General features: G+C 43.8%; 1 protein-coding gene across 1 annotated transcript in view; it reads right to left on the bottom strand.

The window, feature by feature from the left end:
• LOC310773466 (protein unc-119 homolog A-like) overlaps positions 1-23,689 on the bottom strand; it is a 62,710-nt gene extending 39,021 nt beyond the window's left edge. Inside the window, exon 1 of the mRNA XM_083633351.1 lies at positions 23,380-23,689. Coding sequence (XP_083489477.1) covers positions 23,380-23,674 — 295 coding nt within the window. The 5' untranslated portion in view covers positions 23,675-23,689. The remainder of the gene's footprint in view (positions 1-23,379) is intronic.
• Between the last annotated feature and the right edge of the window lie 201 nt (positions 23,690-23,890).

Here is a 23,890-nt window from a genome sequence, read left to right as displayed (position 1 = left end):
TGGGTATTGGTTCAAATTTCAAGAATCGATTAGATTCCGATTAACAAGGTTGCGAATCGATTAATCCCGATTCGATTCGATTCGATTAATTTCAATATCGATTTGGTTAGTGATACCAAAACGTGTACCAAAACGTTTTAGTTACACATATATTTACTCACCAGGTGGTGACAAAGGGTAAATAACAGCCTTTTCATCTATCAATAAAGACACTTTCACAATTATGCACAGTGATTTGATTTCAGCCTATATAATTTCTAAAAGTAGATATTAATGATCAAACATTTCCATTTACAGTGTATGTAGCCTACAGTATTTATGTTTTTGTTTCAACTACAAACATAAATAAACGTCAACTTGAAACTATGTTTCAACTACCACACACAGCATAATATTTTAGCCTGTTTATTTAATTTTTTTTATTTAAAAAAAAAAAAAAAAAATCGATCTCTGGACATATGAATCGATATCAAAGGATTAAAATAAAAATCGATTAAAAATCTGAGTTTTTTTCGTTTTTTTTTAACCCAGCCCTAGTTGGGGAGGTGGGTGGGGTGAAAATTGGGTGGGGTGAAACAACAGCTTCTGAGTATGGCTCCGGGGGGAACGGGCAGCCGTGATGCCAACTGCTGCTATGATCCCCCAGAGTGGGGGGTGACGTAGAACCCTCGTTATATATACTAGGATGAACTGACGACGACTGACGTCACGACTGACGTCATACTGGATGGGATCAACTGGCATCATGACTGACGTCACACTTGGGCTTGACTGACGTCACGGGCTGATCAGGTAACGTGAATATGGCGGCCTTCCTGCTTGAAATTTGGTTGAAACCTCCCTTCAATCATGAGAGACCGGTTGGTAGGGTTTAACAAGATACTTTATTTAGCAAATGGCATGCATGGCAAGTACTTTGGCGTATGACTCCATTGTTACTTGAGGTGAGAGGAGGGCTTCTGTATGAGCTAGGTTAGAGAATCGCCCCAAAAGGAAGATCTGATCTCCAGTGGTTAATTGAGATCGATCCGTAACTTGGCTTACTTCGGGTAGGGATTAACGAATAATTAGGCTATAATTTCTGCCCTTCACCTCGGCGTCTTACAGCGATTCTCGGCTGGCGCCTCCCAACTTGGCCTGGCCTTCTGTTTCCCCCAAAGCTGAATAATTATAATATACAGTCAGTCTGTACAGCAGAAGACTTTCCAAAACACCAGACATATTTGTACGATCATTTACCTCCAACAATGATCATTTTGACCCTCGGGTACAATAATTCAACACTGCCCAGAATGCATTTCGGCACTGAAGCAGCAGAGAAAACTCTGCGCCGCCATGTTTTCCCAGTCAACTATTTCGTTTCTGTTTGTTTGGGCTCTATCTATGGTTAACACATTCAGTGCCACAGCGCTTCAGTAAAATTGTCTGGAGCCTGTGCCAGATTCACTTCCATTCAGTTGAAAACAGCTATAGAATTTTTTCTATTATGGCTATATTAACGGGGCTGGACTTTAATGAAAGATTGAACACTCCTGCTTCTTCCAAAGAAGAAATTTTGTTTCTAGACAGTTCCATTATGAAATTACAGCCTCTCAAAAAAGTGCACTTTCAAGGGTTTTCTGTCGTTTTTTTTTTCTTTCCAAGATATAGCCCCTTTTATGAATACCTTTTGCACTCTAATTTCGAGCACATTCACTGACTCTGGCTGGTGTTTTCTGATGTGGTGGCGTGTGGTGTGGTTTCTGTGCAGCCACACACCCCTCCCCCCCCCCCCCCCCCCCCCACCCCCCCTCTCCACCTCTGAGCTGCGGGCTCCTCCCACACGCACAGAGTTTGCTTTCTCGACTCTGTTTTTGCCCCGGACAGATCCCAGCTTTGCTGCGCGCATCATTTCCTTGATGGGCATCAAGGAAATGATGCGCGCTGGCAAACGCGACTGAACGAAAAGGCTTGGCCCGTTCGGCTTCGATGCTGGCTTTCTAGGAAATCGTGTGGAGATAGATAGAAGCATAAGAGCTCAGTTGTGAGCGCGGATGCAGCCGAGCCCACTCTCGCTGTAGACGGAGCAATATATACGGCTCTGGCAGAAAGCATGCATCGGTTTCCACGGCTTTCTCCGCTGTCTCCTGTACAAAGTAAAGGATCTGAGGTGGGTGGAGCAGCTCCTGTGACGATGTTTAAGGTGGCGCCGTGTGATCCCTTGAAGGGATTCATGCTCACTGGCTGGGTACGACCTTAAACAGCAGAATTATGGAATAATATGAATTATGATTTTAGGACGTCCACAGACGTCCTTGGCACTGAACGTTACTTTTTTTTAGGACGTGCACAGACGTCCTTGGCACTGAATGTGTTAAGATGGCACTTGAAGTTTTAATACTTTCAGTAGTCAAACACAACTAGTACTAAAACTAGTTGACCCTAGGGATGCAACGATTATTTTTTTTGATCCACGATTATAGTCTGAGAAAAAACCACGATTATCACGGTTTCACGATTATTGTTATGGACGTATAAAAATCACATGAGCATTCTCTAAATAGAGGTTTTATTGTATTTCCCCCACAATCTTAACAGTTGCTGCCTTCCGGAATACTAATGCATGATATGGATTTTTACAGCCGATAGTATAGGCCTACGCTAACCGATAAATATTCTCCTGGCCAATAACCGATACGATAAACATACTATGTTACTTTTTTCACATTTTTGTATTTAAAAAAATAAGTTCTTAACCTGTATTTTATGCACACCTGGGATTAAAAAAAGAAGAAAGGGCAGATGTAGTGAGCAAAGATGGATGATTTAATATTCCATGGCTCTGACCTAATCAAATCTAACTGACATCACTATTGTGAACATAAAACAAACAACATTTCTGATATAGAATATGATTGTATTACTCAATAGTCAATACAAAAAATATTTTATTATTACTTTATAGAAGCGAAAGCCTATAGCTGCTTAGTCTGCAGAAAAAACACAAAAGGCATAGTAACTTAGACTCTTATTGGCATGTTACTGGCAACTAAATGTGCCGTCTGAAATGAATTTTGCATTGGGGTCAGTTCTATTGAAGTGATGATGGGGCAGGCATGGAAAGCCTCACTATAAGCCATCATGTGTCGTTTCACTTTTTACTGGAAAATGCTCCCTCTGGATTAAAGAAAGGACACTCTGTGGTGTTGACTGGTGTTTGTTATGTAAATGTGCGCATTTGTTTTCCTTGTCTCAGTCAGATCATGACTGCCAAGCAGCTAGCTACGTTAGCTTCACGTTATTAGGCCTACATGTAACGTTAGCGGGTTGCTTTTGGAGTTAACACAAACCCTTGATGTTTCTTCTCATGTAAAGCATGAGGTTCTCTATGGTTTAGGCCAGCGCTGGGAGCATGAAGTGCTTTAAATGCGGGGATGTTTGGTCACAACGAGCTTGAGGAACTATGTACGCTAGGCCATGGCCAGCTAGCTAACATTAGCCACAACAGCTAACGTTAACGTCAATGACTGTATGTTAACGCTAAACAAATCCGCTGCCTCTTCCCCACGTTTGGTTTAACGTAACACCAGCTCAGACTTTCCCCTAATCTCAGAAACCTTGCGGGACATGTATTGCAACATTTATGTTGGGCTGGCATCCATGGCTAGGCTACAGACTAGCTACTACTGGGAGACATGGCAGCTGCCTGTGTTTGGTGCCTCCGCTAAATAGTCCGTGCGGAAACGAAGCGAGAGACAGGTTCCTCTCCTTCCAGCGCCGTCTGCGCCGCATGGGAGTTTAAACTGACGGACTGTTGTGAAACAAAACACTCGGTGTAGCGGAGCCTCTGCGGTTATATAACCGTGACGTTTTAAATCGTGGTTAATAGTCAAACCGGTTAACCCCTGCATCCCTAGTTGACCCCCAATATGCAATCGGTTTGTCAAAATAATGCCTATTTGGAAATATAATTTTGGAGAACCATGCCGACCGATCATCTCAGCTGATGTAAGCCGGCTCCAGAATGGTCTCAGGCGGAGACCATATCGTCGTATCGTCGGAGACGGACGCAAGTGGCGCTCGCTGGAGCTCCAGAGGAGAGGAGTTTTAGCTCCAGAGGGGAGGAGTTTTAGCTCCAGAGGGGAGGAGTTTTAGCTCCAGAGGGGAGGAGTTTTAGCTCCAGAGGAGAGGAGTTTTAGCTCCAGAGGGGAGGAGTTTTAGCTCCAGAGGAGAGGAGTTTTAGCTCCAGAGGGGAGGAGTTTTAGCTCCAGAGGGGAGGAGTTTTAGCTCCAGAGGAGAGGAGTTTTAGCTCCAGAGGAGAGGAGTTTTAGCTCCAGAGGGGAGGAGTTTTAGCTCCAGAGGGGAGGAGTTTTAGCTCCAGAGGGGAGGAGTTTTAGCTCCAGAGGAGAGGAGTTTTAGCTCCAGAGGGGAGGAGATTTAGCTCCAGAGGGGAGGAGTTTTAGCTCCAGAGGGGAGGAGTTTTAGCTCCAGAGGGGAGGAGTTTTAGCTCCAGAGTGGAGGACATCTACTGCAGCGAGCGGCCTCTCGACGGAGGGACGTACGGTCGGCGTACGGAGGTAATGATCCGAGGGAACGTTTATTGTTATTGTTTATTAAAAACCTCACAGATGTTATTGCTCGATTTGTGGGTTTTTATGTGCGCGTGCCAGATGCTTCACAAAAAAACAGTCTAGATGCAGCTATGTGTGGGGGGAAAAGAAAAAACAAAAGAGAATCCTAATTGCTACATAAAAGTCCCACATATGAATGCAAAGTGGTCTCTAACCTGCACCATGCTCTTTAAAGAATCAAATTGTTATCAGCTTTATTTTATGCATTCAAATGTAGCTGGTGCAAAATAGTCTAGCAGAAAGGGCCCTCAGATTTTGAGATACCCCTACCCGAGGTAGAACAAATGCCAACAATGTTTTTTCTTATCTTTAGGGTCTCCCATTAATGAAATTGATTCTTGGCAAATTTTATTTTTGGGGAAAAAATGTTTTTTTGGCTGTTCTTTAGAACTACCCCAATCCCTGAAAAAGAGCCAAATTAGGCCAGTCCGAATAGGGTAAAGGTGACAAAAAAGCTCATACCTTGAGAATGCTCACTCTTTTCCTCATCAGATTTGCTGAGGTACTGTATGAACCAGGTGGCTGCCCTACATCACCAAATAGTCAGAAAATGATTTACCTAAAAAGATCATGAATTATAGTCCTGTAAATATAGCTTTAGTTTAGGCGGAAATTGTACTTTGTGGTGATAGGAACAGGACTCCATCACTTTCCTCTCATTTATCAGAAAAACGGAAATCCCTGAAAAATATACCATTACTGAATTGTCTAGGGTGCTATTGAACACTAACCAGTAGTTGTATGGCGATATCTGGTACCGTTCTATTGCAAATGAGATTTCTTTAGACATAGCCCTGCCTTTTCTCTGAAACAGTCAAAATTCCGAATGGGGGGATAAGTGGTAGGCTATACTTCTAATAATAATAATTTTATTTGATGACACCTTTCAAAACACCCAAGGTCATTGTACAGTGCATAAGAGACATAACATTCTAAAAGATCATACATAAAAACAACAGGCATGGCAAACACCAGCATCATTAAAATACGATGAGCGTACATATAAGAAAAGACAGGAGATAAACACGGCAGGCGAATAACAGATTAAGTACTGTATATGATTAAAGTGAGTAGGCCAATTTGTACAGGTGGGTTTTGAGGTGGGATTTGAATGTGGTGATGAAGTCAGACTGTTGGATGTGTGGGGGCAAGGAGTTCCAGAGTCTGGGTGCAGAGCAGCTGAAGGCCCTAGCACCCATGGTACTGAGGCGAGAGGTGGGGACTGTCAGAAGGCCAGCTGAGGAAGAGCGTAGGGAGCGGGAAGGGGTGTATTCCTGGAGGTCAGAGAGATGGGTGGGTGCTAGGTTGTGTAGGGCTTTGTAAGTGAGCAGAAGGTTTTTAAAGTCAATCCGGTAGTGAATGGGAAGCCAGTGGAGTTGAATGAGAACAGGGTGGTCAGATGATTTAGTGCGGGTGATGATCCAGGCATTTGGAGTCTGTTGAGCAATTTGCTGGGTAGGCCAGAGAGAAGAGAGTTGCAGTAATCAATCTGGGATGTAAGAAATGTGTGGATGAGGACTTTGGTGCTGTATTGGGACAGGGATGGGCGGAGTCTGGAAATGTTGCGGATGTGGAAGAAAGCAGACCGGGTGATGTTTTTTATGTGGGGTGCAAAGGAAAGGGTGCTGTCCAGAATGACGCTGAGGCTGTTGACTTGGGTGGAGAAGGGAACAGGGAAGCTGTCAATGATGATGTTTGGGGTGGTGGTGTTATGAGCTTTTGAGAGGGTTTTGAGAGAGCAAGGCCTCGGTTTTACTGGCGTTTAACTTCAGGAACTTCCTGCTCATCCAGCTCCTGATGTCCTGGAGGCAGGCAGTGAGGGAGGTGGGAGGAAGAGTGGTGGTGGGTTTGGTGGAGATATAGACCTGGGTATCATCGGAGTAGCAGTGAAACCGGACACCATAGTGTCAGAGGATTTTACCCAGGGGGAGGAGGTAGGTGATGAATAGGAGTCGACCCAATACTGACCCCTGGGTCAAACGGCAGAACACCCGGACGTGTGGTTCCCTAGTTGGACAAACTGTTGTCTGTCGGTGAGGTAGGATGCAAACCAGGGAATTGCAACACCAGTGATTCCAATGTTCGCCAGGTGCTCCAGAAGTAGTGGGTGGGAGATGGTATCGAAAGCAGTGGAGAGGTCAAGGAGGATGAGGATGGTGAGGATTTCAGAGTCAGCTGCACGGAGGAGGTCGTTAGTTATTTTTACCAGGGCTGTTTCAGTGCTGTGATTAGGGCGGAAACCATATTGAAATGGTTAGTGGAGGATGTTTGAGTCGAGGTGGGACTGGAGTTGGGCGGCAATCACCCTCTCAAGAGTTTTGGAGATGAAGGGGAGGTTGGAGTTGGGACAGTAGTGGTTCAGGTCAGATGGGTACTGTGGCCCATAAGTTAAGAATGCCCACTCTGATGGTCATCATATTTGGAGAGGGAAATACCAGGTGGCTGAACTACATCACCAAATAGTCAGAATGTGGGTAACCCAATAAATAAAGTTTATCAAAATTACAAGCCTCTAAAACATAGAAATACAAGGTGTAAATATTGGAAGTTTGCTGGAAACTGGAACATTAATCCAAACTATAATAAATCAGTAGTATCTCCTGTCTTGACATGATGAAATAATACAAGTATAATAGTAATAATAATACATTTGTTTTATGGTAGCCCCAAATCTCAGTGCTTCATTTCATTTCATAAACAAAAACAGGAGAACAGACTAGAAAACAAAATAACCAAGGCAAAAATAAAACAGAACAGAGGAATAAAAAGTGACTGCTCGTTTGACCTGGTATATGGACACTTGTTTCACAGCCAAAGTCCAAATATCCAAATATGAAATACAGTATCAGCCCTTTGTTGAACGTATTATGACCCTACCAGATTATTGTGCCAGTGTTTGGGAGTCTGGGGCACATTCACAAGCTTATACTCCATGGACTGCAATTGTTAGGCTTGCAAAAGACTGATGCAAACAAACTGTGTAAATATTGCTCAGTCTGTAGGCAGCCGGTCTATCTGGAGACAATCATGTTTAATATATCCTTAGTATCATTGTCCATTTGTCAAATTAAGCTATCACAATGTTAAATGTTTTCCTCTTCTGTGTATCATATTGTAACCTTTTTCCCAAGTATTTGGATCTTTCATTGTTGCTGCGCGTACATAAGATGTGTTTCAGTGAGAGGTCAAGTATATAGATACTAGCATGTCAAATGTCAGGTTCCTCAGAGACGTTTGGGGACACATTTTGACATTCTACACACCAGGTACAGAACTCCGTACAGGGGAGGCCAACAGAGAGGCACTGGCATTTTCCACTCTCTCCACAGTTTGGATCTTTGCAATACAAGTAAGTAATGTCTCTCACTTCTGTAGGTGCTGGGGGTTTCTTAAATAGGACTGGTTTAATGGCTCCATCTCTGACAATCCATCCCTTGCCGATAGGACTCCATAAAAGGGGTTTAGGCATGTGACTGTGACACCATAGCGCTGTCTGATACAGTACATTGCTCTTTGCTCTTTGCATGTTGTGCAAATTCATCCTCTGTTGGTGGCAGGTTTGCAGAGGCTGCATATGTTGTTGATGCAATTATGAACCTCAGTTCATCCAAGTTTGTGCACATCAGTCCATTTTCCTTTTTATTTTTTCCGTAAAGCAGAAGCGCAAATTCTCTTGCGACTGGCAAAGACTTCCAAGCTGGAAGAGTCCAAAATGGGCCAGATGAGCTCACTGAGATGGGTCTTGAGTTTGGTGAATGCTGTTGTCTTTCCTATTCTGTACAAACTACTTGTTGTGTCACAGTCAGTGAGTGCATGACATGCTGGTAGACAGCAAGAGCAATGTATCAGACAGTGATATGGTGTCACAGTCACATGTCCAAACCCCTGTTATGGAGTCCTATCGTCAAGGGATGGATTGTCAGAGATGGAGCCATTTGACCAGCTCTATTTAGGAAACCCCCAGCACCTACAGAAGTGAGAGACATTACTTACTTGTATTGCAAAGATGCAAACTGTGGAGAGAGTGGAAAGGGCCAGTGCCTCTCTGTTGCCCTTCCAACATCTTATATACACGCAGCAACAATGCAAGATCCAAATACTTTGGAAAAAGGTTACAATATGATACACAGAAGAGGGAAGAATGTAACATTGTGATAGCTTAATCTGACAAATGGACAATGATACTAAGGATACAGTATATTAAACATGATCGTCTCCAGATAGACAGGCTGCCTCCAGACTGAACAATATTTAGACAGTTTTGTTTGCATCACTCTTTTGCAATCCTTACAATTGCAGTCCATGGAGGATAAGGTTGTGAATGTGCCCCAGACTCCCAAACACTGGCACAATAATCTGGTTGGGTCATAATACGCAACAAAGGCCTGATACTTTGGCTGTGAAAAAAGTGTCCATATACCTGGACAAAAAAGCAGTCACTTTTTATTTCTCTGTTCTGTTTTATTTTTGCCTTGGTTATTTTGTTTTCTAATCTGTTTTTCTAGTCTGTTTTTGTGATTGTGTATTATGATTACTATTATACTTGGATTAATGTTCCAGTTTCAATAAAACTTCCAATATTTACACCTTGTATTTCTATGTTTTATGGTAAATGGTAAATGGCCTGCATTTATATAGTGCTTTACAATCAGTAGGTACATTCACCCATTCATACACCGATGGTGGCAGGCTGCCACGCAGGGTGCTGGCACACCATCCGGAGCAATTAGGGTTCAGTATCTTGCCCAAGGATACTTCGACATGCAGACTGGAGGAGGTGGAAATCGAACCACCGACCTCTTTTATCCAAAGCGATTAGTGGACGACCTGCTCTACCTCCTGAGCTACAGCCGCTCCAGGTGGTTTGTAATTTAGATCAACTTTATTTTATTGGTTTACCCACATTCTGACTATTTGGTGATGTAGTTCAGCCACCTGGTATTTCCCTCTCCAAATATGATGACCATCAGAGTGAGCATTCTTAACTTATAGGCTATTATGCCACTTCACTTATCCCCCATTCAGAATGACCTAATTTGACAGTTTCAGAGAAGAGGTAGTAGGTCTATGTCTAAAGAAATCTCATTTGCAATAGAACTGTACGAGATATCTCCATACAACTACTGGTCAGGTTTCAATAGCACCCTAGACAACTCAGTAATGGTATATTTTCCAGGGATTTCTGTTTTTCTGATAAATGAGAGAGAAAAGTGATGGAGTCCTATGTTCCTATCACCACAAAGTACAATTTCCGCCTAAACTAAAGCTATATTTACAGGACTATAATTCATGATCTTTTTAGGTAAATCATTTTCTGACTATTTGGTGATGTAGGGCAGCCACCTGGTTCATACCTCAGCAAATCTGGTGAGGAAAAGAGTGAGCATTCTCAAGTTATGGGCTTTTTTGTCACCTTTACCCTATTCGGACTGGCCTAATTTGGCTCTTTTTCAGGGATTGGGGTAGTTCTAAAGAACAACCAAAAAAACATTTTTTCCCCATTTTTTTTTTGTTGCCAAGAATCAATTTCATTAACTCATTGAGTGCCAGCCACTTTTGGAGAACGGACGCTCCCAGTGCCAGAGTTTCAGAGCGTTTTCAGTGATTTCTCGAGGCCCACAGAATATTGTGTGATATTACTATGTAAACACTGAACACGCACAAAGAACGATGAGACTCTATTCTATCATCTGCAAAAAAAAGTTTATTGATCCCATTTTCCGTTCTTTAGTTATGAGCCGGAGAAGATAGCTTGATTCATCCAAAAAAAGCAATTTTTTTCTAGAAGCTGAGATAATTGGCCTTTTGTGAAATTAATCATTTCAAGCACATCACTGACTCTGAAGCTAATCTTTTCTAATGTAGTCACACCTCAAAAATAATTTCCTTCAATAAAACAGTTTAGGCCAGGGAATTTTGTTTGGCAGAATAATATTTTTAGCTACAACCAGCAGCGCTGGCCCCTGCGTGCGCTGCTGGTTGCAGCTTCTTGCTGGTTTTGATTTGCTGCTGGTGGGTATCGGATATTCTGGCTTGCGTTTGTCAATCCTGTCCTGCTGCCTGGGTCTGTCTGGGTGTTGCGTGCTGCTCTGCGTGCCCCCCCCCCCCCCCCCCCCCGCCCCGCCCCGCCTCGCCTCAACTGCACACTCCTCCTCCTGTCTGTGGTGGCTCTCTGCTGAGTTTGCTGTGCGCACAGTGAAGGGTGCGGAACAGCCAGGCTTTTTTACAGCGTTCCGCGTGTGTTTGTCACCGGCAACGATGCTTCCAGTTGAGAATAATAACAACTCCACGGTGTGGATGTGCAGATGTGCTGTCGCAACCGACACGGAGCGGCTCAATTGTGGGAGCAGATTGGCTGCTGCAGGCACAGCTGCAGTAACGTGCTTCAGCATATCGATGCATACGGATGCGATGGGATTTCCGTTTCCATAACGACTTCTTCTTTGTTTTTTCCTTGCCTTTCTGTTATGTGGAGAGCACTGTCGCCACCTAAGGGTTCTGTAAAATAGGTTAGACACATCCAATAGCTATAATATTTGTACATCAGAGGCAGAAGGCTTTGATCGACGCCCCACCGTCAAAAAACGCAATTGACGAACATGTCCGTCCTTGGCACTCTACGTTACTATTTGAAATGACGAACATGTCCGTCCTTGGCACTCAATGAGTTAATGGGAGACCCTAAAGATAAGAAAAATCATTGTTGTCATTTGTTCTACCTCGGGTAGGGGTATCTCGAAAACTAAAGCCTTTTTTCAGGACTTGCTGCTAGACTAAAAGCAAGGCATTGTGGGTCATCATGATCCGCTCCTGTACTGTGGCTACAGGAGCCACGCTAGCTGTTAGCTGTGAGCTAACGTTAGTTACATGGCAGTAAAACGCCACTGAATGACCAGATTGATATAACTTTCAAACAGTTGGAGTCATGCTTTTTTCATACAGCCCACCAGCATTGGCTAGTTGTTGATATTTATAGCGATATCGTAGCTCTAATATAACGTTTTTCTCGACGTGGGCAAACTGTTATGACGCTGTTTCCGGTCAATATTTCCGCTATTCCCAGTTTGAGCGCAGACAAAGAGTATAGTGAGACAAGAGGAGATGCTCTTCTGCTTCTTTTACAACGGCGCGCCGTGCGTCTGCAGCCAATTTGCATTGGAACAAACTAGCGGATGGAATCTGCTGCCTTTCGTTTTTTAAATCAAACAGCATGCCGTTTTGCCAGAAATCCCCCTTTAAATCAATAAGAATTGATTTGGTTGAAACTGGACAAATAGGATCTCATTCCACATCTGAACATCAATTCCTCCTGTTTTCAGTATCTTGAGCTGTGAAGATGCTTTCAGTATGTCGAGCTATGAAGATTGGGCGATTATGGAGACATGTCTTTTGAATAGTCTCATTACTTTGATTATCGTCTTAACTCGCTTTCTCACTGGGAACAATTGCTTTCGTTCCGTTCTGTTCCGCACCCGGGAACGATTGTCCCCCCTTCCCCTCTCCCCCCGCTGGTCAGCTTTCACATGACAACATTTCTTCCGCGCTCCGAAATGGAACAGAGTGCACTTGCGTCATCAACTCCTATCCTCGCCTGTGTGTTGTCTATGTGTGGTGGAACGGTTGGCTTTCGCACTCGCAAGTGTTCCGTGCCCGGGCCCGCCAAAGTGTTCCACAGACCACCTTTTCAAGTGGATCCTGTCACGGTTCCCCGTTGCACGCCCGGGCGCAGAACGGAACGAAACGCAACGTTCACACTCATCAAACGTTGCGAAACTGGGGTCAATTTGGGGACAAGTGTGCTCGGGGAACGGTACCTGGGCGCCAGTGCGAAAGCACCCTTAATGATGAGCAGTCAAAGTAAGGTAGGCAGGGAAAAGGAAGGAAGGGGGGGGGGGGCAGACGTGGAAAAACTCGAAAACCGCTCAGCTCCTTGTAGAAGAAAACTCTGTGACAGAACATGTCAAACCAAATTGCAAATATACAAATTGCTACCGTTGTGACATCACAATGGTAGCAAGTCAAAACAGCTTGTAGAAGCACGTTTTCCCAGGAAGGAGGCTAGGGCAACATTGCACAGGCATTCACTTTTCACATTCTGTGGGTTGTTACTATAGGTTGAAGGATAACAAAAGCCTATGTATGTTTTAGGGGTGCTCCAAAAAATTGATTCTTGAAAGGATCGCGATTCTTAATGCCACGATTCCTGGATCGATTCCAAACTCTCAAGAATCGATTCTTCTTCGTATTGTAAAAAAAAAAAAAAACATTTTTTTTTTTTTTACAGTGCACCTGAACGCAACATGAAAGATACGGACTGAATAAGTGTCAAAATGTTCATGTCATTCTGGCCAATTACTCCACTTCTGTTATAACATTTCAGTCTGGAATATGGAATATCTTTCAATAATCGTTATGACTAAAAAGCTAAGAGTAATCTCATGTGTAAGAAATGACTGTTCTACATTGAAGTAAAAATGTAAATAATTAACTTGTTGGTTTTGGATTTTTTTTTTGCTTCAAGAGTGCATTTTTGTTTGTATGACCCTCAACACAGGCTTTGAGAATCCCGTGCCACTTACTGATACTTATGCTTAAATTAACCCACTCATATTGCAAAATGAATTTAGGCTCTGACTGTAATACTTCAGAAGTTGAATTTGAAGTTCACCATTAATACATTTGTCATTTTTCGTCTTAGATTTGCCTTTGTGTGTTATTACAATATAAAACTACATAATTGAGAATCGATTCTGGAATCGGATCGTGACCCCAGGAATCGGAATCGGATCGGATCGTGGCTTAGCCGGATCGGAGCACCCCTAGTATGTTTGTATGTGGGCAAGGAAAAATAAGTTTTTCATAATTGCTCGGGAGAAACTTTTATGACCTTAAGTGAGTTATTAGCTTCTGTCTCTGCATGTAAACACAGAGCTCAGTGTGCATCGTAACTGCCACTGTAACCTGTTGTGTAAGTTATTATGCTGGCCTTTAAATAGTCGCATGTCCTGCTGGCCACGCTAACTGGTGGGTAGGCTATATAGATACAAGTGTTCCTGTGCACAAGAGCTCTCTCTCTCTCTCCCTCTCGCTGTCTCTCTCTCTCTCTCTCTCTCTCTCTCTCCCTCTCTCTCTCTCTCTCTCTCCCTCTCTCTCTCCCTCTCTCTCTCTCTCTCTCTCCCTCTCTGTCTCTCTCTCTCTCTCTGTCTCTCTCCCCCTCTCTCTATCACAAGCTTGGTTCTAGCTTAAAGGTGTAGCAGCCTAACAGAATTTAAAGGATCAACTGCATCAAATGATATTAATCCCCAACATTTTCATGACATTATGAATGAACAGTATTGGCTCATAAGAAAGCAAGTCAGCAAAGGAAAACTTTGTGAGGCATTCTGAAACATTGCGCTCAAAATGTCATTGTTTTAACAAAAGTATACAAAGTATATTAGGCAGCAACTGACACAGTGAAGAGAGCCAAACCTCTCATAATGCTAGTTGCATAAAGACTTATGTACACTGTACAGTCTCCTTTGTGAGACACGTAAATGCACATTACACAAACTATATGTGGTGTTTTGGACCACGAACAAAATGAGTACTGAAATACCAGGGTTTCAAGTCAGATCTCTAAATTGCAGACATATTTTATGATAAGATGCCATACTTACAGTACTCTCTTGTTACAGAACAAAAAAATAATTAACCCACAAACTCACTCGCTCACTGAGACTGGGAGGTCGTGAGTTCGAGCCCCGGCCGAGTCATACCAAAGACTATAAAAATGGGACCCATTTGCCTCCCTGCTTGGCACTCAGCATCAAAGGGTTGGAATTGGGGGGTTAGATCACCATATGATTCCCGAGCGCGGCGCTGCTGCTGCTCACCGCTCCCCCAGGGGATGGGTCAAATGCGGAGAACAAATTTCACACATTGTGTGACAATCAGTGGGACTTTACCTTTACTTTACTTATCACACACACACACACACACACACACACACACACACACACACACACACACACACACACACACACACACACACACACACACACACACACACACACACACACACACACCACACTTATTATAGTATAAATGCCACTTTGAGTTGGATGAATTCAGTTATTCGTCCAAAAACAAAACAGTAGCCTCCCTCTCGGACAATTAACAAACAGAGCACTGAGCACCTGAGTGTTTTGGTTTGTCTGTCACCTATTCTCTGAAGATGCACAGTACCCTATACTACGAAGCTATCTTAACAGACCCGCAATCTGTCACTTTGATCTGGTTTGACTGAACAGGATCAAAGCTATCTAGTTTAACGATACTACGACGCTGGTTTTCTACTCGATAACTGAAGCTGGATTTATCTGGGATCTGCCTGTGCACGCGCACGTTTTTCGCTCGTGCACAGGCGCGCGTCCACGCGAAAGAGGTGCGCTAGCCAATCACATTATGAACAGCTGAGTTGATCCACGCCCACACCCATTTCCACACCCATTTCCTCGTTCAATGAAAGCGCAGTGTGATCAGAGTTTTAGCGGATATTTAATATAGCCTATCTCAGAATGAAAATCCGCGTTGGATATAGTTTGCTGAAGGACTGCTAAAGCTGCCGCTTGTATTCACATCAGTCATTTGATTTACTTTGATCAGCGATTTCTGTCTCCTACAGCAGCTTTTTGCGAGTGTAAATGTAAATGTGTAATCTCAGTCTATAAATTTCCACAATCTGTAAGCCTATTTAGACCATAGATTTAGAAACGCATGCTCAATGAATAATGATCTCTATCACTCATTATGTGTGTGGTTGCACTGATCGAATAATTCATATATAAAATAATGATAGAAGAGAAAACTGCTGAACTGAATTGAGACGATGCGGGCATAGTTTTCATTGATAAAAACTAGCCTATTTTTGCTCATATATTGGCATACAGCCTACAGGACACAGTTCCAGCTGAAACATGCAAGAGTAGCCTGCATATTTAGTATTGGGGCTATCCCATATTTATCCCATATCTATATTATAATATGTATAGGCTTTTCATGTCGGAGAATATCACCCTCACTCCATTTCAGGCTCCGTTTATGATATGCGCTGCCGCTGCGGTGATTAATAGTGATCATATTTCTCCACGCATCGTTCAGCTGTTAAGACATAAAGTGGTAAGTAGGCTTAATTTAATTATGTAGCCTACAGAGCCACAAATGTTTTTCTTGTTCTATTCTCAGTTGACTGCAATCTATTTTTCATATGGCGATCTTATATGAATGGTGAGTGACTCCAGAGAGCCGATTATATGGGTCTGTCATGGATTTTGATCTTATCCTCTGATCCTCTTTGCAGCGTGAGTTGCCATGGTGATTGAACTAGGTTAGAAGTTAACTTGCTTTGTAGTACGGCTAAACCAGGTTCAAACTCAAACTTACTCGGATAAGGCATTAATCTAGCTACGTAGTACAGGCCCCTGGAAGAGAAAGGATAACTCAGACTGAACTAGAACTAGAACTGAACTGAACTACCGTAGATTGTTGTTCTGCTTCAAGCTCTGTAATTGTTATCTGCTCTTGCATTTTAAGTGTGTTTTAATTGTATTCATTGTATTTTAATTGTTGTACGGCGACCTTGAGTGCCATGAAAGGCGCCTTATAAAACAAATGTGTTAGTATTATTATTATTATTATTATTAGATGTGAACTTGCAGCACACAGGTCATTTCCCAGGAAAAAGCTATTTGCAACCACATCAGCAGCAGCTCACTGTGCACCTTTCTAAATCAAATCCTCATCTTGATGTGAAGACATGGGCAACTCGGACGGCACGTCAATGACGTGCCGTCCGAGTTGCCCCAAAACACCATTCAAGTCAGAAGATAGTAGTAATGTGTACTCAGTGATTAGAAATAGCCTACTTTTTGGAAGTCGGCTATCCACCTTATTCTTTGCCCATACAAGGACGCTTCTGCATGACGTCATTTTGTAATCGTCTTTCCGGTTTTAGACAAGGAAGTAGATCATGCCTACCGTAGTCATTTAGACTTGCCAAAAAGCTGTTTTCAAGCAAAAAAAATAAAAACTGTTTTAAAGTTTTAATATTTGTCGGGTGAGAACGTAACATATATGTGACCAGTTTATCAGAATAAGCCTATTTGGAAATCTTTAACGAGCAGCGTCTGCTATCTGTCAAACGCTACTGTAGGCTACTGGCAGTGAGAAAACACTGTCGACGTGCTTTTGTAACTAACGTTAAATGCCGACCGGGTACAGCCATCGGCTCCTCGCAGCAGTAACGCTATGAACATGTCACTGGAGTTGGCCGCAGTGTAGCTTAATTCTGAATGTTGCCAAACTTCATTCATTATTATAGTGACGCTTTGTTTTGAAATTGGCCGCCAACTAGCGCTGAACCGGAAGAACAAATACAATTGCGTGTAACGCGGGAAAGAGAAAAAAAGTGGGCGTGGTGAATAAGGTGAATAGGCAGAAGTTTGTTTTGGTGTTCATTTTAACACATTGAGTGCCAGCCATTTTTTCATCCTGTAGGTAAGTTGTGCCAGGTTTTTTTTTGAGGATTCTGGCTCATTTTACAAGAGCCGAGGATTATTTTCTGTTAAGAATTCATGAACACCAATCATCTAAAAATAACTAATAGAATGTGTGCTTTCTCTGTCTAAAAGAGTTAGTTTGCAGAGTTAGTAGTTATGTAGATATTAGCCGTTGAGTACAGCATGGTTTCAGCGTCTGGAAATTTATTCAGAGATAAATGGCTTTTTGTGAAATTCGACAGAACAGTCACTTTAACCATTCATTTTTGGCATCAGTAAGACCGTCAGACATTCTAAACAATAGTTTTGAACAGTAATTTCCTCCATAACAACAGGAAACACCCCTCTCATTCAAACTCCTCCCTCCGTGTGTCTTCTCCTCCTTCCTCCTGGCTCTACAGCGGGCGTGTCAGAAGCGCGTTGCTGCTGCCTGCCTGCCTGTCTGCGTGCCTGCCTGCCTGCTTGCCTGCGTGCGGACGCTCCTTGTGCGAGTCAAGATGGGCCGGGGAATGCGTGGGCGATGGGCAGATGTTGATTCTGGCCTTTCTGAGGTGTTTCAAAGTGTGTTTCACCTATAATCTATTTTGCAAATCGCTCTCCGCTCTCTGTGTGCGGCTGCCTGCGCGGCCGCTCTCGGGCAAGACAAGTGTGGAATGGATTACTGTAAAATCGCCTCGCCATTTCCTTGAATGGCTTGCTCCCCGCGGCAGTTTTTTCTTTGATTTCGCTCGTCTGGGGGAGCACTGTCAACACTTAGTGGGTCGGTAAAATAGATTATACACATTCTCTTGCTCCAATAGTGATCTCGAAGATGTAAAAGTTGTTGATTGATGTCCCACCGTCAAAAAAAAATAATGTTTATGTAAGACGAGTTATTTCGGCTCTGGCACTCAAGCGTTGGATTATGTAAGCCGAATTATCTCGGCTATGGCACTTAACGTGTTAACCCTGTTACAGTGTCAGCCTATTGACTACTCAATACTCCACCACTTCTTTTATTTCTTCCAAAACACACTAACATGGTGTTTGGAAGCACATCACTCTTCAGCCCTCATCAAGGTTCACCTCCCCTCAGCACCATGTTGTGTGTTAAACTGAAGGTTCACCTCTCCTCAGCACCATGCTGTGTGTTAAACTGAAGGTTCACCTCCTCTCAGCACCATGCTGTGTGTTAAACTGAAGGTTCACCTCTCCTCAGCACCATGCTGTGTGTTAAACTGAAGGTTCATCTCCTCTCAGCACCATGCTGTGTGTTAAACTGAAGGTTCACCTCTCCTCAGCACCATACTGTGTGTTAAACTGAAGGTTCATCTCCTCTCAGCACCATGCTGTGTGTTAAACTGAAGGTTCACCTCTCCTCAGCACCATACTGTGTGTTAAACTGAAGGTTCATCTCCTCTCAGCACCATGCTGTGTGTTAAACTGAAGGTTCACCTCTCCTCAGCACCATGCTGTGTGTTAAACTGATGGTTCACCTCCTCTCAGCACCATGCTGTGTGTTAAACTGAAGGTTCACCTCCACTCAGCACCATGCTGTGTGTTAAACTGAAGGTTCACCTCCACTCAGCACCATGCTGTGTGTTAAACTGAAGGTTCACCTCCTCTCAGCACCATGCTGTGTGTTAAACTGAAGGTTCACCTCTCCTCAGCACCATGCTGTGTGTTAAACTGAAGGTTCACCTCCTCTCAGCACCATGCTGTGTGTTAAACTGAAGGTTCACCTCTCCTCAGCACCATGCTGTGTGTTAAACTGAAGGTTCACCTCTCCTCAGCACCATGCTGTGTGTTAAACTGAAGGTTCACCTCCACTCAGCACCATGCTGTGTGTTAAACTGAAGGTTCATCTCCTCTCAGCACCATGCTGTGTGTTAAACTGAAGGTTCATCTCCACTCAGCACCATGCTGTGTGTTAAACTGAAGGTTCTCCTCCACTCAGCACCATGCTGTGTGTTAAACTGAAGGTTCACCTCCTCTCAGCACCATGCTGTGTGTTAAACTGAAGGTTCACCTCTCCTCAGCACCATGCTGTGTGTTAAACTGAAGGTTCACCTCTCCTCAGCACCATGCTGTGTGTTAAACTGAAGGTTCACCTCCTCTCAGCACCATGCTGTGTGTTAAACTGAAGGTTCACCTCCACTCAGCACCATGCTGTGTGTTAAACTGAAGGTTCACCTCCACTCAGCACCATGCTGTGTGTTAAACTGATGGTTCACCTCCTCTCAGCACCATGCTGTGTGTTAAACTGAAGGTTCACCTCCACTCAGCACCATGCTGTGTGTTAAACTGAAGGTTCACCTCCACTCAGCACCATGCTGTGTGTTAAACTGATGGTTCACCTCCTCTCAGCACCATGCTGTGTGTTAAACTGAAGGTTCACCTCCACTCAGCACCATGCTGTGTGTTAAACTGAAGGTTCACCTCCACTCAGCACCATGCTGTGTGTTAAACTGATGGTTCACCTCCTCTCAGCACCATGCTGTGTGTTAAACTGAAGGTTCACCTCTCCTCAGCACCATGCTGTGTGTTAAACTGAAGGTTCACCTCCACTCAGCACCATGCTGTGTGTTAAACTGATGGTTCACCTCCTCTCAGCACCATGCTGTGTGTTAAACTGAAGGTTCACCTCTCCTCAGCACCATGCTGTGTGTTAAACTGAAGGTTCACCTCCTCTCAGCACCATGCTGTGTGTTAAACTGAAGGTTCTCCTCCACTCAGCACCATGCTGTGTGTTAAACTGAAGGTTCACCTCCACTCAGCACCATGCTGTGTGTTAAACTGAAGGTTCACCTCCACTCAGCACCATGCTGTGTGTTAAACTGAAGGTTCACCTCCACTCAGCACCATGCTGTGTGTTAAACTGAAGGTTCACCTCCTCTCAGCACCATGCTGTGTGTTAAACTGAAGGTTCACCTCCTCTCAGCACCATGCTGTGTGTTAAACTGAAGGTTCACCTCCTCTCAGCACCATGCTGTGTGTTAAACTGAAGGTTCATCTCCTCTCAGCACCATGCTGTGTGTTAAACTGAAGGTTCACCTCCACTCAGCACCATGCTGTGTGTTAAACTGAAGGTTCACCTCCTCTCAGCACCATGCTGTGTGTTAAACTGAAGGTTCTCCTCCTGACAGCAGTAGCTGTGGACCCACACCTCTCCTCCACAGGTTACAGCCTTTATGACTCAGGTGCCACCAGAGAACAGAGGAGGCCGACAATAAGCCTCTGCTGACACAAAGACAACACGAGGAGGAGGAACAGGCTGATGCTGACTTGCCTCAATGGCATCCTACAATAAGGGTACATTAATGAATGGTAAGTAGGTTAATAAGCATTAACCAACCCTTTGTTATGTATTACCCTAACCCTAACCATGAACTAACCCTAAACTATTAAATCATGTAGAAAATGAATACCTTATAGTTAACATGAACACTATTAGTAAATGCTACTATAGTTAACTGTTAACTCATTCCCCGCCATTGCCGTCTACCGACATCCTTTAACACATTGAGTGCCAGCGACGCCATATGGCGTCATTAGAAATTTACCGTAGGCTGCCAGCGACGCCAAATGGCGTCAGTAACTCCAAATTGTTTTTTTGACGGGGGGGTGTCGATCTAAGCTTCTTACATCGCCTCTTACAATATTGTAGCTATTGGAGGTCTATAACCTATTTTACAAACCCCATTAGGTGGCGACAGCACTCTCCTGATAAGAGAAAGTGGAGCCAAACACACAGAAGAAGTCGCTGGGGAAAAAGGAAATCGCATCGCATCCGTCCGTATGCATCGACATGCATGAAGCCAAACGCCAGCTGTGCCCGCAGCAGCTGCATCCGCTGTCACAACTGAGCACCTCCGTGCCCGCTGCGACAGCACATTCGCATAATCAGCCTTATTATTCTCAACTGGAAGCATTGTGGCCCGTGACAAACACACGCGGAACCAAAAAGCTGGATGTCGCGCACCATTCACTGTGTGTGCAGCAGCAGAGAGCCACCAGACACATAAGACACACCCAGGAGGAGGCGTGTGCAGTTGAGGGGGGGGGGGGGGGCACGCAGAGCACGCAGAGCAGCATACACTTCACCCAGACAGACCCAGACATCAGAAAATTAGCTTCAGAGTCAGTGATGTGCTTGAAATGTTTAATTTCACAAAAGGCTCATTATCTCAGCTCGTAGAAAAAAAGGGGTGTTTTTGGTTCAATCAAGCTATCTTCTCCGGCTCATAACTAAAGAACGGAAAATGGGATCAATAAACTTTTTTTTGCAGGTGATAGAAGAGAGTCTCATCGTTATTTGTGCGTGTTCAGTGTTTACATAGTAATTATTAAAGAAATTATATCACTGTTTTAAAATGCATTGCGGCCTATGTGGCACAGCAAGCAACCTTTTGCCCAAGGGCCGTGGCACTCAAAGTGTTAACAGACACCGCTTCCCCGCCATTGACGTCGCTGGACGGCAATAAGTGTTTTCACCGTCGTCTGATAGATGGCTCTTACTCACCTAGTGAAATAGTACAGCACGTCTAAAGGTGTACAGGATCGACCACGATTGTCTAACAAAACCAGGAAGCAGAAAAAAGCAACAATCTCCCATCAGAAAAGGTCCATAGCACAGCTTCATGGCACGGCCCAAACGCTGGTCCAGCAGATTTTATCCATACGGGATTAGACTCCATTACAGCGTCACTCAAACGTGAAGGATTTTGTTTTCACCACGCACCACGCAACCTGCACGTCCACAAGTCCACAAGTCACTTGTCCTCAGGAAATACTAATCCAGTTCCTAAACTCTTGACGCCGTGTAAATTTCAGCCGGTAGATTGCTCCTGACATACAGTAGGCTACACAGACAACCAGTCACAACATAATTTTAGTCTGTTACATAATAATAGTCTTGTACACATCACATAAAATAACCTGTCCTCCCGATCGTTGAGTCTGTGGTATCGTACAATCGTGTAGTCTACAAGTTGTGGGCGAGATAGAGTAGGCTATATATATGCCCGGTTCGCTGTAAATAGTAAGTAAATGTATAGCTCAGGTGGTAGCGTGCTGTTGCTTGAACATGGGAGAACGTGGTTTGAATTCTGTGTGCTGTGCTGCATTTTTAATTTAAGATCATGGTGAAATATGGTCTAAATGTGAACGTTAAACGTCTGCAAATAGTCGGTGAAAAAACTTTCACTCTTGAACCTTTCTTGCATGTTTTTTCAACGTTGACCCTAAACGTTTTTTAAACCTCTTATCAACCTAAAAATGCTCGCTGGGATAGCGGGGTGAATCTCTTTCTCACACCGGTGTTGCGGTAAAAGCTGTGGCCACAGGCGAGTTTGACCGGAAGGGGAAACTAAATCATTATGGGGATCATAGTTGAGTGTAACACCACCAGTATCCGCCATCAAAGGCATTTATTCGGGTAATTTAATGAAGGAAATGAAGATGACTTCATTTACAAAAATGCCATTTCCTCTGCTTTCTGGTCAGAGACTGCTGTTTTTGGTGAAAACGACCTAAATTCAGGTGTCGATAACTAAAGAACGGATGAAGGTAGAATCAAACTTTGTTTTTCATATTAAAGTCGAGACTCTCTTCTTTCTTTTGGGATATTCAGTCTTGACGTAGTCATAGAAGAAAATATTCTGTGGGTCTTGGAAAATTTATGAAAATGATCAAAAACCCTGGCAGTGGGCTAGTGACTTATTCTCAAAACTCCGGCAGAGAAATTAGTTAATTTAAGGGTTAGTTCATGCTTAATGGTTAGCATTAGTTAATGGTACTGGTTAATAAGCATGAACTAACCCTTCAACTAATGCGTATTACCCTAGCCCTTAACCCTAACTAACCCCAACTCATTTACTTTAATGTAGAAAATGAACACTATTAGTAAATGCTACTATATAGTTAACTGTTAATTAAGTGTTAGTTCATGCTTATTAATTAACGAACCCTTAATTAATGTAGGCTACCCTTATTCTAAAGTGTTACCCTATTTATATAGCCTAAGGATGACATAGATGAAGGGACACTTTTTTTTTTTTTTTTTTTTTACTAATTATTCCAATCATTTATTTAACTTGACTAGATGAGGGGACACAGTCATGACATGGAACATGACTATGACGTGGAACATGACTCACCCCCCATAGGAGCTATAACATGAAACAGCCATAATGATCTCCTGGCTTCCTCCCCCTCATCATCATCAGCCTTAATGCTGGGAAGGAACTTACTCTCTGTGATCTTCTGCATGCCGAGCACATCCTCCGGAGTGATGATGGTGTTGGCCAGCAGCTCCTCCTCGGTGGTCACCGGGACCACCTCGGTGGTCGAGTTGCAGCCTTTCTTCACTTTCATCGCCGCCGCTTGCTTGCTGTGGATGCTGCCTGATCCGGTTCCGTTGCTGCTGCCTCCGGTGTGTCTGTCTGGCTGATGATGATGATGATTACCGGCGGTGGTGGTGGTGGCGGGCTTCTTAGCGCTTGACGGGTCCTGGCTGTTGCCTCTGCTGGTACAAGAATAGCTCATCCTCCTCCTCCTCCCCCTCTCCTTAACCCAGGGCTTCCAAGATACAAACCAGTTGCCTTCCCTTCCTCCCTCTCTCTCTCCCTACCTCCCTCCCTCGCCGGAGGAAGGGTGCACCGTTGCTTGCTGTCTTTATATATCCGGTGCTGCTTAATTCAAATCCGCTCTCCTTGACGCGTCGTGCAGTCAGTCTGCAGACGCGCTGCCTGCAGCCTGCAC

Source organism: Poromitra crassiceps (genome assembly GCF_964638095.1).
Source record: "Poromitra crassiceps genome assembly, chromosome: 1".
Taxonomy (NCBI): domain Eukaryota; kingdom Metazoa; phylum Chordata; class Actinopteri; order Beryciformes; family Melamphaidae; genus Poromitra; species Poromitra crassiceps.
Note: the sequence above shows the minus strand (reverse complement) of the source record. Positions and strands in the feature narration are given on the sequence as shown.